The 16,169-nt window shown below is 44.2% G+C and overlaps 2 protein-coding genes across 17 annotated transcripts in view; one reads left to right on the top strand and one right to left on the bottom strand.

Annotated features, from left to right (window-relative positions):
* FGL1 (fibrinogen like 1) overlaps positions 1–13,196 on the bottom strand; it is a 31,249-nt gene extending 18,053 nt beyond the window's left edge. Inside the window, exons 1-6 of one of the 7 annotated variants that reach the window (XM_081209058.1) lie at positions 13,137–13,196; positions 12,858–13,019; positions 9,633–9,705; positions 9,013–9,052; positions 8,028–8,144; positions 3,177–3,252 (exon numbers count right to left, since the gene is read on the bottom strand). In XM_081209058.1, the coding sequence (XP_081065184.1) occupies positions 3,177–3,242 (66 nt within the window). In that variant the 5' untranslated portion in view covers positions 3,243–3,252; positions 8,028–8,144; positions 9,013–9,052; ... (1 more) ...; positions 12,858–13,019; positions 13,137–13,196. Of the gene's footprint in view, positions 1–3,176; positions 3,253–8,027; positions 8,145–9,012; positions 9,053–9,172; positions 9,246–9,632; positions 10,883–12,857; positions 13,106–13,136 lie in introns of those variants that run through there. The other 6 variants (XM_081209061.1, XM_081209055.1, XM_081209059.1 and 3 more) reach the window with 6 other exon arrangements.
* Positions 13,197–13,362: 166 nt separating this feature from the next.
* The window catches only part of PCM1 (pericentriolar material 1), a 50,514-nt gene continuing 47,707 nt past the window's right edge, over positions 13,363–16,169 (top strand). For 4 of the 10 annotated variants that reach the window (XM_081208586.1, XM_081208593.1, XM_081208594.1 and 1 more), the window contains exon 1: positions 13,582–13,755. The gene's annotated coding sequence lies outside the window, so the exon portion shown is untranslated. Of the gene's footprint in view, positions 13,547–13,580; positions 13,756–14,154; positions 14,284–16,169 lie in introns of those variants that run through there. The other 6 variants (XM_081208591.1, XM_081208590.1, XM_081208585.1 and 3 more) reach the window with 4 other exon arrangements.

Genomic DNA, 16,169 nt, shown 5'->3' with positions numbered 1-16,169 from the left:
TAGCCTTTTCTCTTAAGCTTTGCTCAGGAGAATTTAGAAATCTGTGCTGCAACACACATGCTCCCTCTTCTGGCTTTGCAACTGCAACACACCCAAGCAAGGAATTCTAGAATTAAGGAGTTGGAAAGGGACCATAAGGATCATCCAATCCAACACCCTGCAATGCTGGAATCTTTGTGAGGACTAAAACCACAACCCTGAAATTAATAGTCACATGATCTACCAACTGACCTGTTTTGCAGCACTAGATACTAGGGTCTATATCAAGGATGGAGAACCCTTTTGGCCCAGTACAGCAGAGCCTTTTCTCCACACTGGTCAACTTTCTGATAGGTATGCAAGACCACCCACCCACCCACCTTCTGAAGTTTTGATGTTGTCAGGCAATCCCAGCAACCTATCAAAGTTGGCCTGTAGAGTAACTCGCTGGCAGAGCAGTACCCAGCAGAACTGGATTCCTCTACTGCCCAGTGATGCCAGCTGATTGACAGATGGTCATGGTGATGGGAAAAAGGTATTGCATGCTAAATTGGACCCCCTGGCCCACAGACCAGAGGCTCTCCATCCCTGGTCTATATCACAGTACAGGAATCACTGTGAATGAGTGCAATACATTTGTGAATGAGTGCAGCCCTCATAAATACACCACTAGGGCAGTCCTTTCAAGAAGCAGGCTGCTGGCCGAGTCTGAACACCTACCAGCTGTTTAGTAGGGAACAGAACAAGGCTGCTCTTGTCTAGATTCAAATTCATATTTAAAAAACAAAGTGTATTTTAGGCATACTTGAGATGGCTATTTTGTGTATGTGTCTCATAATATCATGGACGTGCGCTAAAGCAGAACAGTCATCCACTTATAAGCAAGAAGTTCCAGTAAGGTACCTGTGTTAAGTTTGCTAAATAAAAAAACAACTCGTAATCCAGCAGCACTTTAAAGGCATATGAATGTGATTGGCCTAAGCTTACAGTTTATGACATGCCATATTAAACATTAGCCTTTTAGGGTGCTACAGGATTCTTCGCTGCCTCCCCCTTTTAAGGAAAGGGATTTATGTTTTAGGCATGCACTGAAGGCACCTGCACCTCAATTTTGGAATCAAGGAGCACCCCCAAATTATGTACCATCAAGGGGGAGTGCAACTTCACCCAGAACAGGTAGTCTCCCCAATTCCCAGACATGAGAACCACCTAACTGCAACACCTCTGTCTTGTCAGGATTCAGTCTATTTGCCGCCACCCCCCATCCAGCCCCCCCCCCCCGCCTCTGGACACTAGTCCAACACCTGCCCAGCCTCTCCCAATTCAGACAGAATGGAGACCAAGATGAGTGTTATCAGTGTATATGTGATATAGTGCTCCAGATCCCTAGGTGATAGCTCCAGTGGCTCCATATAGAGGCAAAATAGAATGTGATATGGAATAGACACCCCAAAGGGCCCTCCACACAAATTCCATGGGTATAAACAGCAGTCCCCCACAAGCAGCAGCATCTGAGGGTTGGGTAGCATAAGTGAGGCTTGTGCACCAGATATCATGCCCCATGCAGCCCCTAAAGTAGCCTGTTGCCTTCAAATGCAATGGAAGATGTTGTCCCATCACCAGTGTCAAAGGAAGATTCAGCTAACAGTCAAGTTGGCTTGGGTCCATTTTTTCCTTTGCTTCAAGCACCAAAATTTCCGGGCTGGCCCAGGCTATTGTTCTGCAGATTTACCATCACTTAGAAGCCTCCAAGTGCTTTGAAGGCGGGTGGTTCCAAACAATTAATGTCAATACATAAGATGAGAGATAATAAGCAGCCTCCTTGCCTCCCACTGATTTTCCAACAAGTCATTTAAGGGCAATGGCGAGTTTCTCATGTTTAGAATGCCAGAGTTGCTCCCTCTGGGGAAAAGTCACAAGGGCAGTTCTCTAAACATCACCAGAAAGCAGCACAGCTGCAAGGTCCTATGCTCTTGAGGCTTGCTCATTTCAGTTTACCACTGTGTAAAAACGCCTCACAGGTAACTAGACTTTAAACTGCTAAACTGGAACGTTACAGGACTAGAAAAAAGGACTTCAGAAGTACACAGGGTATTGTTTTCCTTTGCCTTTTAAAGCCCTTTGAAAGGAACAGTGAAAAACATAACATAATCACCAGGGGGGATGCTATTTAGATCATAGCTATGTCATTAATTGGAAACAGATTGCGTGTAACGGACTCTGCCCACTTTATTGACTTTGGATTTTTTTCTAAACTCCAAGCCAGATATTAAACAGCTGCTGTCAAATCCTGTGGTCTGGTCATGCAATCACATTTATCCCAGCTGCTGCCATTAATGCATGCAGAAACTTTTTATGCTGCAGCTTTGCATGGCCAATTACAAGCTAACATCCATCCGATACATTCTCTCGAGGAAGGTGTATGTCAGGTTAAAAAAGACAACCATGAAGGCACCCTCGTTCCTCCTTTCCATGAACATCATGAAGATAAAATGTTGTGTATTCTTAGTACTTTGGAACTTAAGATACTCAGTATCGAGTTAAGAACATTTGAAGTACCCACTAAGAACAATTAAAGAAGCATTTTTTCTTTGTAACTCAAGGGTTGTGTCCAGATTTCTTAAATTTTAGTTCTCTTTGGGGTTAGGTAGATTTAAAAGAGGATTAGACAAATTCATGGAGAATAAGGCTGCAATCTGCAACATTTTGTTGCAGGTACCACCAGTGAAATTATAATAACAAGAATCTTTGAACATTTGAGGACTTCAGTAAGAGCCACTTCCAGAAATCTACCATATGCAGCTCATCTCTGGTCTAACATGTTATCCTTTAATATATCTTTAGACTCATATTTTCATGTTCAACTAAAAAAACAACTCTGTGTAAGAAGCTGTCCTTATCTGGAGAGCAAGCCCTCTAACCAGCCACCTTGAATTAAAACAGGAACTCTGAGGGAATAGTTCTGATCTGATGTTTTTAATGCATAAAAGTAGCAATTATAAACTCTGTTGCAGGGGGTTGGACTAGATGACCCTCGTGGTTCCTTCCAACTATACCATTTTATGATTCTACTATCAGCTTAAGTCAAATGTCACCTCTGAGCTCAACAAGATCCAAGAATGAATAAGCTCATTTCCCCCCCCCCCTTATACGGTGAGAAGAAACTACAAATCCTCCTTGTATTGTGTAAAACTTACCAAGTCAGCTGTGCCTACTATCAATACATTCTGGAGAAACAAATGAAATAAACTCCAATTTTTCATTTTGATGAGCCTGCAAAAGAAAACAACATCTTGTGTCAGCAGGAAGTACAATCATAGCTGCTGATGACTCAGCACTGTATTTGCAGAAAAAATCAAGGACCTGCTGTTCGCTCCCTCATTTGCATAGCTGAGGCAAGAAGTGCATTGCTAGAAATCAAATTCATCTGAACTAAAATATTTTAATGCAGCACACAGCCTAAAAAATAATAATAAGTGCTCCTCAACCCTATGGTTTGGTTCACCCGCCATAATATGCCAATCTATGGTTTACTGTGAACAAGCAAACATGACGATGCATATTGCTCAAATCGCACCCACTTCGCTTCTCCATTCTCCAAGTAGGAAAGAAACCAAAGTGCTGGCTGAGTATTAACATGCAAACAAGTGCTTGTGGCATGCTCCTGTTTTCAAAAAAACACACAGAGACAAGAGGAAGCCTAGGCGTGCTCTTGTCTTCCTCTCTGCTTTGCTTGGAGATAATCAAATTGTGGAAGATTAGCAGCCAAATCTAACAGCACATGTTCTTGCTACTTAGCATGAGAAGGGGTTAAGGCTACAGAGTTGTATTGCTGACAGGCAGAGACTCTTACCATAGAAATGTAATTGGTAGAGAGGGCTCTATGTGATGTCATTTCCCCTCCTCTCCTGAGGTGGAAGGAGCATATAGCATTTCTGGTTCTCCCCTCTCTCTCTGACCAGTGACAAGAGCAGGAATGCATAAGCTAAACAAGCTATAGCTTAGGACTGCACTCTCTTGGGGGCTAAAAAAAAAATTAAAGTAAAAAAACCCCCACTGGATGTACATTTCCAAAATATAAGATAAACAACAAATAAAACAAACCCTACATACAGCAACAGTGTTTTGTGTTGTGTAGGTTCCTGTGATGTAAGTAATGGGCCCCACCTGCTAGCCTGCTCCCTAAAATATCACTGGTTTGCTCATTTCTATATATAGGGTGCCTACATTCTGCATGTGGAAATGGCTTTAGATACCTATTAGGTCTATAAATTATCATATAGCATATATTCAACACCAAAAAAACAGCGACAATTTGTTGTTGACAAAGGAGAGCTGGACATATAAAGGGCCCCATTACCTTCAGTAGCTTAGGGCCTCATCAAACCTAAATCGGGCCCTGCGTCTATGGCAACACATGGATGCTCACATTGCGGGGTGGTGGTGTGGGTGGGTCTAAACTACCCGTTTGCGGTATTAAGCTCCTGTCCGGAAACACCCACAGTCAAGTTAGAAAGTTACTTCAGCCATCCATCTGTTGCTGCAACCATCCATACATTTAAAGCATAACTTCCACACAGTGTTCTGGGAACTGCAGGCTGTTAAGGTGCTGGATCCCAGTTCCCAGCATTCTTTGGGAGAAGTCATTTGTTCTAAATGTATGCCGCGTCTGCAGCTGTGGAATCATTGCCAAGTTTATTTTCTTAGCACATCTGGAGGTCAATTTAGCCAATGATGACGTCCGGCAATCACCATTACCAGGAGAATGTTAGCCGCTTTGAGGGAAAGGAGAATGTTAGCAGCTTTGAGACTCCTTCAGGTAGTGATAAGGCAGGATATCAAATCCAAACTCTTCTTTTTCTTCTTCTTCTCTTCTTGCCGGAGTGGTTCAAGCCTCTCAATTGCATTCCAGCAACATTTTCAACTTGAACAAAAGAGAGGCATAGAAGACACCTTCACCCGGTATGGTTCCCCTTTATACATGGCCCAACAAGACAACAAGAAGAATCCACCGACAGCATACGAATCAATCTGGCTAACCTGATCCACACCCCACTCACACACAAAAACAGATCTCACTAATAGCTAACCAAAGACAACCAACCACACCCTAGGCCACCCCCAACCTCTCTCACCACCAAGGAAATGCAAAAAGCGAATAGGAAGAGAACCCACACAAGTGACGCTGACACAAAACCTCATACATACTCTAAGTAGAAGAATAGAAGCATTGCCACCCGACCCAACCCCACTCACCATGCCCCCGCTTTTCTTCCTAACCTAACACTGTATGCAACACTAATGTCTCACAACAAATGAAACTGATCTGTAGAAAACACAACTTGAAAAAAGAGACAATGCATGCATTTTTGTAAACTAAGGAATCTTTAATAAAAATATACTAAAAAAACAAACCAACTATAAAAAACAAAGAAGAGGCATCTAGCTGTTTTGGGAAGTTAAAACTTCCAGTCCTAAAATATTAAGGCCACACTTAAAATCACGCTGCTGCCTGAATGAGGTTCTTCACTGCTGTTTTGATTCCCTCCCTTAATGAGATATACTTTAATAGGGGGAAACAAAACAATACAAGTAAATAGAATGAAATACTGTAATTAGGAATACGTGGAAACTGAAGCAACAGACAAAAGATTCTTCAATACAAGAGAGCTAATACATTGTAATTTAAAACACAGCTGAAATGGGTTGCACGGGTTTTAATAAGCGTTACTTCCCTTAATTGTTGGCTTTGTAAACTGAAATCATATGCAAGATATCCAACACAATCCAGTGCATTTTCACTCAGTTCAGTGAAACTTCATCCCAAACAAATGCTTACAGAATTGTAGTCTTCTCATCTTTACAGACCTGCAACTCACCTTAGCCCAAATATGCAATGTGGCTTAGTTCTTACTTAAAAAAAAAAAAGTTGATTACCCACTTTTTTCAGAAAGGTGAACTTGAAGTGACTTGCAGAAACAAACATTAAAAACCATAGGTGCCAACTCACTGCTCACTGGGGTCCTGGGTGCCAGAGCACCCACAAAATTCTCCATGAAGGGGCCAGGCAGCCACAAATTTTGGTACCAGGGCCATGCACTGTGCATGCCACCCATGGCCCCGGGCACCCACAGTCATGGGGCTAAGCTGGCACTCCTATTAAAAACAAACATAGAAACCACCTAAATGCTCACCAATGAATATGCATAAAAGAGCAGACCCAAATCCACACCACCCTATCCAAAGATAAGCAGCAAACTAAGGCTCAAGGGCCTGGGTGAATATATTTTTTCTGCCTGGCACCTAAATGGTGGAAATGCTGCTGATGCAATCCACCGTAAGTCACGCTGCCACCCAGCTGTGGCTCCCAACTCACCACTTGAAGATCTACAACTTAAAGGGTCCAAGATACAAATTAAGGTAAGATAAACTGGGAGTTCTGTTCCCACTGATTTCCCATAGAAATTGTATGGACTCGTAAATATTGACTAATTACAGAAGACTAATGATCAGGTTTGAGCTCTAGCCACAAAAAAACACATTCATAGCAGCGAAAGGATGGCGCAGAAAACTACACTGCCATGTCTGAGTTCCCCATGTCTGAGTGCAACAGGTAATAATGATCTGTGTTGTTGTGACATCATCACATCATGCCTTTCCCTGCCTTCGCTCCACATAATTAGCTATTGCTAGCAGTGGCAAGGAAACACATATGATGATGTCACAAGATGGATAAGTGCTGTGCTATATTGACATGCAGTGGGCAGAGCCGGTGATACGCTTACTGATATGCTTGACGATTTTGGGAAAACGAAATGCTTGTTTACAAAACTATTGTACTACCAACTTTACTGTACGCTGGTGAAACATGGACCACTTATAAACGCCATCTCCAGCTCCTCAAAAGATTCCATCAATGGTGCCTCCGAAATTTTTTACACATCTTTTAAGAAGACAGGCGAACTAATGCCAGTGTACTGGAAAAAGCAAAGATCCACAGTGTCAAAGCAATGATTCTTCAACATGAACTTCGTTGGACTGGTTATGTTGTTCGGATGCTTTATGATCGTCTTCCAAAGCAACTACTCTATTACCAACTTAAAAATGGAAAGTGTAATGCATGTGGTCAAGAAAAGGTTTAAAGACTCTCTCAAGGCAAATCTAAAAAAGGGTAGTATAGACACTGAGAACTGGGAAACACTCGCCTGCGAGCGCTCCTATTGGAGAACAGCCTTTACCAAAGGTGTCATGGGCTTTGAAGACAATTGAACTCAGGATGAAAGGGAGAAACATGCTAAGAGGAAGGCACGCTTGGTAAACCCTCACCATGATCAACTCCTGCCCGGAAACCTATGTCCCCAGAATTGGCCTCCACAGTCACTCACGGACTCACTGTTAAGACTGTGTTCATGGAAGACAATCCTCCTTGGCTATGAGTGATCGCCAATGAAGATGCATGCTGATGGTATGTAACTCTGCCTCTTTCTGTTATATGTCTCCCCCACAGCCCTTGCAATCTCCCTTTGCTATGGATTTACTAGAAGAGCAATTATAGTACAGTCGTTCCCGCTATGGTTCATGGCAAAAATGAGGTGAAATTTGACGCAGATTTTGTCAGCTTCATGCAATTCGTTGAGTCAAATCTGTGGGGATTGGGAGTCCCGAATCCCATGACCTTCCAGATAAAATTAAATGACATTGGCACAACCCTTGCCAATTTTATCAGGCTAGTTCTTGTAAAGCGTCTGCAAAAAAATTGCTTTTGTTCTTGTTGTCTAGAAACACCCACTTACCCACTGAAACATATTAGCTCAGATTAACTCATGCCATGCAAGCCTTTGCATACTTACTTGAAAGTAAGTTGCACTGCACTCAATGAGACTTACTCTCTAGTAAGGGTATTGAGGATTGCTGCTTTACTTTCTTTTCCAGCAGCTCACTAAGCAATTAATCCCATTAGAGCACACCAATGTAATTAATGTAAGTACAGCATATATATCTGGTGATAGAGAAATCACCTCCACCCTTGAAACAGTCTTGTCATTTACCTTTAAATGCTGGAGAGAGAGAGAGAGACCCTTCAGAGTTGATGCAAAGAATATCACAGCCTTCTCCAGAATGAGATAGTTGTTGTTTTTTTGCTGTTAATTTCTGAACCGTCCAAACTGTAATGAGTCAGTGGGGAGGAATGTTCAGAGGAGTTGCAGTTGTCCTAACCATTGCTAGCTTGCCACATTACAAATACAATACTAGTAAGATCAACCATGCAATGAAAAAAGTAAGGGGGGGGGGAATAAAAAAAATTATTGCTAAACAAAAAGTTAGAAACATTCTCCTTCATTTGACACCAAGTAAAGTTGTACAACATGAGATCCCACTGGACCCTGCTTTTTCCTTCTGAATCTCACAGGAGGTTCAGTGAGATGGGGAGATAATGTATTCATCTTGTGTATGATAACAGCAGTGAGGTCACCATGTGCAGGAAAATGGCACCTGTGTATCATAACCACAACAGACAAGTGGATGGAAAAAGTCTTGGTATTGCCAAAAGGTAATGGGCAGCTGCACAATGCCTTTTGAAAAGGCTACACGAGCACTCAGGTGGAAATGAAGATATAAATGCATGTTTGCATGTTCCCACAGAATCCAAAATTGTGCTAGGGACTGCAACAGTGGGAGGTAATGTGGCACACAATATCTATTGACTCAAGGCTGGGAATGCTCACACCTAAGCTGTGAAGAGCCGCTGCAGGCCAGTGTAGGCAATATTGACCTAGATGGACCAATGGTCTTTCAGTTCAATGCAGCTTCCTTAGGGAAGCATCACAGAGATCTCCACTGAACACAGTTGCAATTTACTTCTAAGTAATCATGTATAGGATTGTCTTGTTAATCTCTGAAAAATGCTGTCACCGCAGAAGAGGTAAAGTCTGACGATATGTCTAAGAACCATTTTCTAATTAATAGTTTTTCCTCTGTTATAAACTTTTGACATGTACATTGCTTTTTCTTCCTAACCACATAGCGACATACCCAAGAGCTGCACCTATTTCCAGTTTTTAGGTGTTTGTTTCTAGAGAAAAGTAAGAAATTATTTCTTATGTCATTAGTTTTTAAAGCTGTACCATTTGTGCTGTATTTGGCTGAAATTTAGATCTGGTAAGATCGGTGTTTAAAAGATAATGTTACACACCTGTCATTTAGCTGCAAATGTCCCACAGACTAGCACTATGCTCATTTTCGAGAAACCTTGACTTCTATGCGTTTCTCAGAATGCTGATGTCAAATCACCTTGAGCTGTTATGTAAAAATACAGAAAGGTCAGAATGGGATGATGCATCTTACCCATCTGCTTCCTGTGTTTTTTCAAAACATCGGACTAAGGTTCAGGTAGGCTATTTGACTACTGATGAACATATTTTCTTCTTTTTAGTTTTTTTATTGCAAAAGGAATCAAACTAAACATCACCCCCTCCCTCTCGCCTCCCCTTTTCCTGCCAAAGGAGGGGAAGAGTCCCTGCCCAAGGTGGTCTGGAAGGGGGATCTACAGTTCTGCGGGGATGATAAGGCAAAACAAAGAGAGATTGTTGTAGTAGTCAAAGATACAGGGTAAAAGTGGACATGACCCTCCAAGGTGTATTATAAACTATTACTTCATTCTCTGTTGAAGCTTCGTGACTTTTTGGACAGCTTTATTTGTGGCATGAAGTTTCCCTCAGAATGCAACTGCAAAAAGAGATCACGTTTTTAGATCAGACGTGAACATTATCCATACTTTTAACATTTTAGGCAGAGCACTTTGTTTTAAAGATAAGAGCTCATATGGACAGAAAATCATTCTGTCTTTGAAGCCTCTAACATTGCTTGGTACTCTAGATTCCTGACTGCTGACACATGCATTAAATTAAAGCCATAAGGTGTTGAGAAAGCAGTTCAGTATCAGGGGCATTTCAAACTGCAGAGGAATGATTGTTATCAGATGCTCTTTTAATTTTTCAATTATTAATGCACATCATGCCCCTAAGCTTGTTTTTGCAATGTGCTCTCAGAATCTGGCACTTATTCATCTTACTTCCTGCAACAGTGCCTAAGGAATGGAGCATGTCTAATTGAACCGGGTATTGTCAGAAACAGCTATGCTGCTTGAAGAGTATTAATACAAAATAAGTAAAGAAACATTCTTCATTAACTTTCTGGTAGTGTAGGTGTGCAAAAGATTTAAACGTTTTACAGAACTCGTCCTCAGGTTGTTTGAAACCTCACATACTCCTGCCTGCATTCTTTGGATGTTTCTTTGGATAAAGTCCATTCTGGAACAGGATGTATTCAGGCTGATGAAAGGGTTTATGTGTTCCCTCTTCCCCTTCCCTGCCTTATTTAGGAACAACCATTTTACAGCAAGATTCACAGAAATCAATTAGTCTGAAAGGTGAAATTCCCTAGAAATATTTCAAGCCAGCATGTAGATAAAGACACTTAAGAGCTCAAGAACCAATTTTAAATTTAACTTGTCCCCTTTCTCCTCCTTTATCTCTCTACAGACAATGACAGATTTTAAAAATGCTCAGTCCAAGGGTAAAGCTGAGAAAAGATGAGGCTTTCAGAAAGGTTATTAGGAAAATCCTTTGTGGTTTTTAAATTTTATTTACAGGAACCTCAAGAACAGAATAGCTTTGCTTTCTGAAGTGCTGCAGTGTCACTGCAATGCATGGGATTGGGACCCAAGTTCTCAGTCTGTCTTTTGGATGCCAAAAATCTATTTAATGTGTGGTCTTAAGATACAGAACATATCAGAAATGAAACTTACAAGAACATAATAACTTTGTACCATCTATAAACTCCCAATAATATTTTAATAAATAAACATGTAGTTTCCTTACGTTCTTCTGCCACCTGCTGGACAGATGGATTTTTTATACTGGCACAATACAGAATCGCATTTACGGTAATCTGCTCAAGATTAATTAACATGGCTTGATAAAGAAGAGGTGTTAAAATTTATTTTTATTTTTTAAATTTCTATATGCTTTATATTTTTAAGAAAAATCTCAAAGCGGTTTACAACATAAATACAACCATCATCTCATAAGAACTGTGAGGGGGTTTCTGATCTTTTGCGTTTAGGGCAGTTAACAGAGGTTTGTGAGTTTGTGGGTCTTAAAGGTAAATGACCTCTGACAGTTAAGTCCAGTTGCAGACGACTGTGGGGTTGCGGCGCTCATCTTGCTTTACAGGCCAAGGGAGCCGGCGTTTGTCTGCAGACAGTTTTTCTGGGTCATGTGGCCAGCATGACAAAGCTGCTTCTGACGCAATGGAACACCAAAAGCAGAGCAGCGCACAGAAATGCCATTTACCGTATTTTTCGCCCTATAGGACGCACCGTCCCATAAGGCGCACCTAGTTTTTTTGGGGGAAATAAAGGGGGGGGAATTATTTCCCCCCCAGGCACGGGGCTGGGGCGGGGGAAGCCCGAGCTTCCCCCGACCCCAGCCCCCAGAACAGGCAACTCTCCGCAAGCTGTGGAAGCCCAGCACATGCCCCCCACGGCTTGCGGAGAGGTGCGCAAAGTCTGGGAGCACTGGGCTCAGCGCGCCCAGCCTTCGTCATGCAGGAAACTCTCCGCAAGCAGCGGGAGCCCAGCGCAGGGCTCCCATGCCTTGCGGAGAGGTGCGAGACGTCTTGGCGCGCTGGGCTCAGCGCACCCAGCCTTCGGCATGCAGGCAACTCTCCGCAAGCAGCGGGAGCCCAGCACAGGGCTCCCGCTGCTTGCGGAAATGTGCGCGAAGCCTGGAGAGCAAGAGGGGTCGGTGCGCACCAACGCCTCTCGCTCTCCAGGCTTCAGCGAAAGCCTTCATTCGCACCATAGGATGCACACACATTTCCCCTTCATTTTTGGAGGGGAAAAAGTGCGTCCTATGGGGCGAAAAATATGGTACCTTCCCACCGGAGCAGTACCTATTTATCTGCTTGCACTTTTTGACATGCTTTCAGACTGCTATGTTCTGATCAGCAAGCCCAAGAGGCTCAGTGGTTTAGACCACAGTGCCACTTGCATCCCTTTGTGGGCATTTGCCTGGGTTAAAATCCAATGAAGGATTCCAACAAGCCAGACAGGGCAGTTCCTTGGTGAGATAGATGCTGCTGAAGGTCTTTAGTCTAACAAATGAAGTGGTTTGTGCCAGAAGGCACATGAAACCCTCCACCATAGGCTCAGGTGGCATCTATGGATAATAATAATAATAATAATAATAATAATAATAATAATAATAATAATAATAAAAAATAGGTAAATAAACCACTTATTATTATTAACCGAATTTATATACCGCCCTATACCTGGAGGTCTCAGGGTGGTTCACAGAACAAAACTGAAATGTAAAACCACAAAATGCATAATGAAAATAAAAACAAACAACCCAATAACACCCCCCCTCAAAAAAAAACTACCCACATCTTAAAAGGGCATACAATGTCAATCAATTCAACCAAAGGCCGGGTTGAAAATGAACATTTTTTGCCTGGCACCTAAAGGTGTATAATAAAGACCCCACCGTTTCCACTGTCCCTTATTCCAAGGAAACTGAACCCCGAGTAGGCAACTGAGAAATCTTGCACTGCTCGGAGACTGAGGTGGTGTGCCATGTTTTTGTTTTTTAAAAGTGAGCCTCTAAGACCTTAAAGAAAATGAGCGCAGCACCTCATAGTCACCTTTGACTGGACTTAACTGTCCAGAGGTCCTTTACATTTTTTAAAAAATAGATTACATATATGGTGCTATTCTGACTTTTTGAATACTGTGTGTGTGTGTGTAACTTGCATTTGTGGCCTCCGGGTGTAGGGCAGTATATAAATTCAATAAATAAATGTAAAAGTTCCACCTTTCTTCCTTTTCCTGCCAGTCAGCGAGCTCAGCCCTGATGGACCGGGAGAAAAGAGTGGAAACTATTCAACCATGCCCAAAGGTGGCATCTCCGTTAAAATATGTATACTGTATTGCTAGTAACCGGTGATTCTGCGCCTCTCTATTGAATCCGCGGTTTCTGAAAGGAGAAACAGAAGAGAAACGCAGTAATTTTATCAGCCAGCGCGAAAACCTATTGGAGAATCACCGCAATCGGCAGCCCGAGCCTTAGCAAGGAGACTTAGCATCCGTGCACTTTGAAATGGCTCCTCAGCAAGTCGGGCGATTCTCCTCACGGAGGTAACGCCGCCGTTCAGTAAGCCCGATATCCCACAATGCAACGCTCTCTGCCACAGAGGCTCGAACTACGCTCCCCAGACTCACTCGAGCGGAGCCCGGCGGGCGGTTCGCGAGGGGGCAGCGCGCGCGCGCTGCGCTCTGGGAAACGTAGTTCGAGCGCGCGAGTCTCGCTCGAGGCGGCCCCTCCGCCGCCTCCGCCTCCTTAACGCCCGTCGAGGAAGAAGCGTAGCCTCAAGAGGACCGGGCCACGTGACCCGGGGGAGGGGACGAGGAGGAGGAGGAGGAGGCGGGGAAGAGATAAGAGAAGGCGAGCCGACGGCGGAAGAGCATCTCTTTTTTTCCCGGCGGAGGGGCGACTGAATAACGGTACGTATCCGTCCGCCGCCTTCCTTTCACCAAGATGGCGGCGGGGACGGCCGTTGGAACGGGGATGTGAGGGGGGACCCCGTCATGTAAGCACCCTCCCGCTCCGTTTATGGAACGAGGACGCCGACGGGAGCTGCCGGCCGAGAAGGTCGGAAGGCGGCGAGGTTCGGCTGCGCCCTTTACCCCCTCAAAACGAGCAGCCCCCTGAGGTGGGAGATAACCGGAGGCAAAACAAAAAGCGCGCGCGCGTGTTATGATGGGGAGGGGTGCCTCTGTGGGCCCGCCTGAGGCAGCGCGCGCCTCAGGAGCCGCGCGCGCTGGTGCGGAGGGGGGCGTGTCCACCCGCTCCACCTCGAGAGCCCCGCGCGGCGCCCTTGGGTAGGCTCCGCCCCCTGCGCCTCGTTGGGAGGGGGTGCCTTGTCTCCAAGGAGACGGAGTGTTCTCTTTCCTAATTGGCCCGAAGCCAGGCTGCTTGGGTCGTTCGGGACCCGCCCCTCCGCTTTGCTCCTCCTCCTCCATCTTCTCTCTGCCGCGATCGGGACTTTGCCGCCGATCTCAAGGCAGGAGCGGGGATTTCTGACCCCCTGGCCCCGCCCCTCCAACCGTCTTTCTGACCCCGCCCCCTGAGAAGCGGCAGGTAAGGAGGGATCGGCAGTCGCGCTGGGGCGGCCGTGGTTGGAAGAAAAGTTCGGGGCTCGGTTCCCTGCCTGACCGGGCCTGCACAGCGCCGGCCGCGGGTAAGGGCTCGGCTAAGATCGTTTCCTTGCGATTGCGGCCTTTTAGGGAACTGAGTTCGGGTCAGCCGCTGTAACTGGGCGGGGGACGGGGAACCCATCCCAGGTTTTTCCCCAGTCTCAGTAATACTGTATAGGGGAAAGGGACTGGCCTTTATGGTGAACTCGAAGGGTCGTGAGCTGCGGTTGACCTGGCCAAAGAATTGTGTCGGGGTCTGTGTTCGAAACTCCCATTGTTGCAGGCACAGTTTTGCTACCGGGGATTTCATTCACAGTCTCTGAGCTCTGGGCCTAAGGTTTCAGGTTAAAACCGCAGAGTGGAAGGAAAAGTGGACCTTTTTCTGCCTCCCCACTTCCAGCTACTCTCTGAAGATTGGAGAATAGACCCTCTTAAGAATATTACTGGGGAGAGCAGGGGAAGGACCAGACCATGTGGGAAATGAACATAATATTTTAGCTGCGCTTCATTCATTTTCAGATTTGTACTCTTGTTATTAAAAAAAAAAAAGTGCCCAGGCATTCCATTGTTGCTCCCATAACCTAGGTTTAAGGTACCATTTAGCTCCCAGTTTTCATATCTGAGTTTCTGAAACTGGTTAGGGTAGGTAGGTGCTTCCTGTTAACCATGGCATTTTAAAGCTCTCCCCTGTGCTGCTGCTTCTGCTGGTTCTGCTAAAACTACCAGAACTGAAATATAGGAAGCAATATGCCATTACAGTGGTACCTCTAGATGCGAATGGGATCCGTTCCGGAGCCCTGTTTGCATCTAGAAGCAAACGTAACCCGTGTCTGCGCGTGCGCGGGTCATGTTTTGGTGCGTCTGTGCATGCACGTAACGTCATTTTGAGCACAAGCGTGAAACCCGGAAGTAACACGCTCCGTTAATTCCGGGTTGCCGTGGAGCGCAACTCTAACACACTCATCTCGAAGCACATTTAACCCGAGGTATGACTATATAAGCTTAACCAAGCTTCTTATAGCAAGAGGCTTGTTTGGGTGGCTGTAGTCCAGCTTCAGTGCTTCCCAATGGTAGCCAGCACTTAATTATTTATTACTGTAGCCTGGGGAATTTAGTTGGTTAGAGCATGGTGCTAATAATGCCAACGTTGCAGGTTCAATCTCTGTATGGGACAGCTGCATATTCCTGCATTGTGGGGTTGGACTTGATGATCCTCAGGGTCCCTTACAACTCTGCAGTTCAATTATTATTTATTAAATTGTATACTACCCTTCGTCCAAAGATCACAGGGTGGTTCACATGAATACAAGTTATGCAGCAGTGCCTGGTCTGTGTATACTTTTCTATGTTTTCAATCAGAAGTGCAAACCAGTACTTCAAGTTTAAAGCTGCATACCTTTTGTTACCTTTCCTACTTTATACATAGAACAAGCCAGTTACAAGATTGCAACTTGGCTGCTGCCTTCTTTGTCCTGAGGTTGTTTACAGAGTGTGCTAGGCAACCACCTTGCGATCTTAGGATGAAGGGCGGTATACGCATTTAATTAATAATAATAATAACAACCCTCTGTAAGTCGTCATAATGTACAACAGATCTTGTTGCTTGAATCTGCACTACAATTATGGAAAATACTGTAACGGTAAAAATTAAAAAATCTTAGCGAGATCTAAGAAGTTCTTCCTTGTTTCAAAATTAATGAAAACAGTTTTAAATGCATGTGTGTCTTTAAATTGTTTTGTTTTTTTTTTGAGAGCTGAGGGTGCCTGTAAATTGGGCTGATATAAAATGAATGCAAAATATCTAGCAACTGGTAGCTGGGGAAGACTATTAGTTGCTTTAGAGTATAGAGCACAGTGTTTTTTTGCCAGTTGCAAATGATGCTTGTGTTATTGATCAGGCAAGAACAACAGTGCATCACTGTCTTTTCAT

The sequence above is a fragment of the Podarcis bocagei genome, assembly GCF_964188305.1.
Source record: "Podarcis bocagei genome assembly, chromosome: 9".
Lineage (NCBI taxonomy): Eukaryota > Metazoa > Chordata > Lepidosauria > Squamata > Lacertidae > Podarcis > Podarcis bocagei.
The sequence above is the reverse complement of the archived record's forward strand: the minus strand, read 5'-3'. Positions and strand labels throughout refer to the sequence as shown.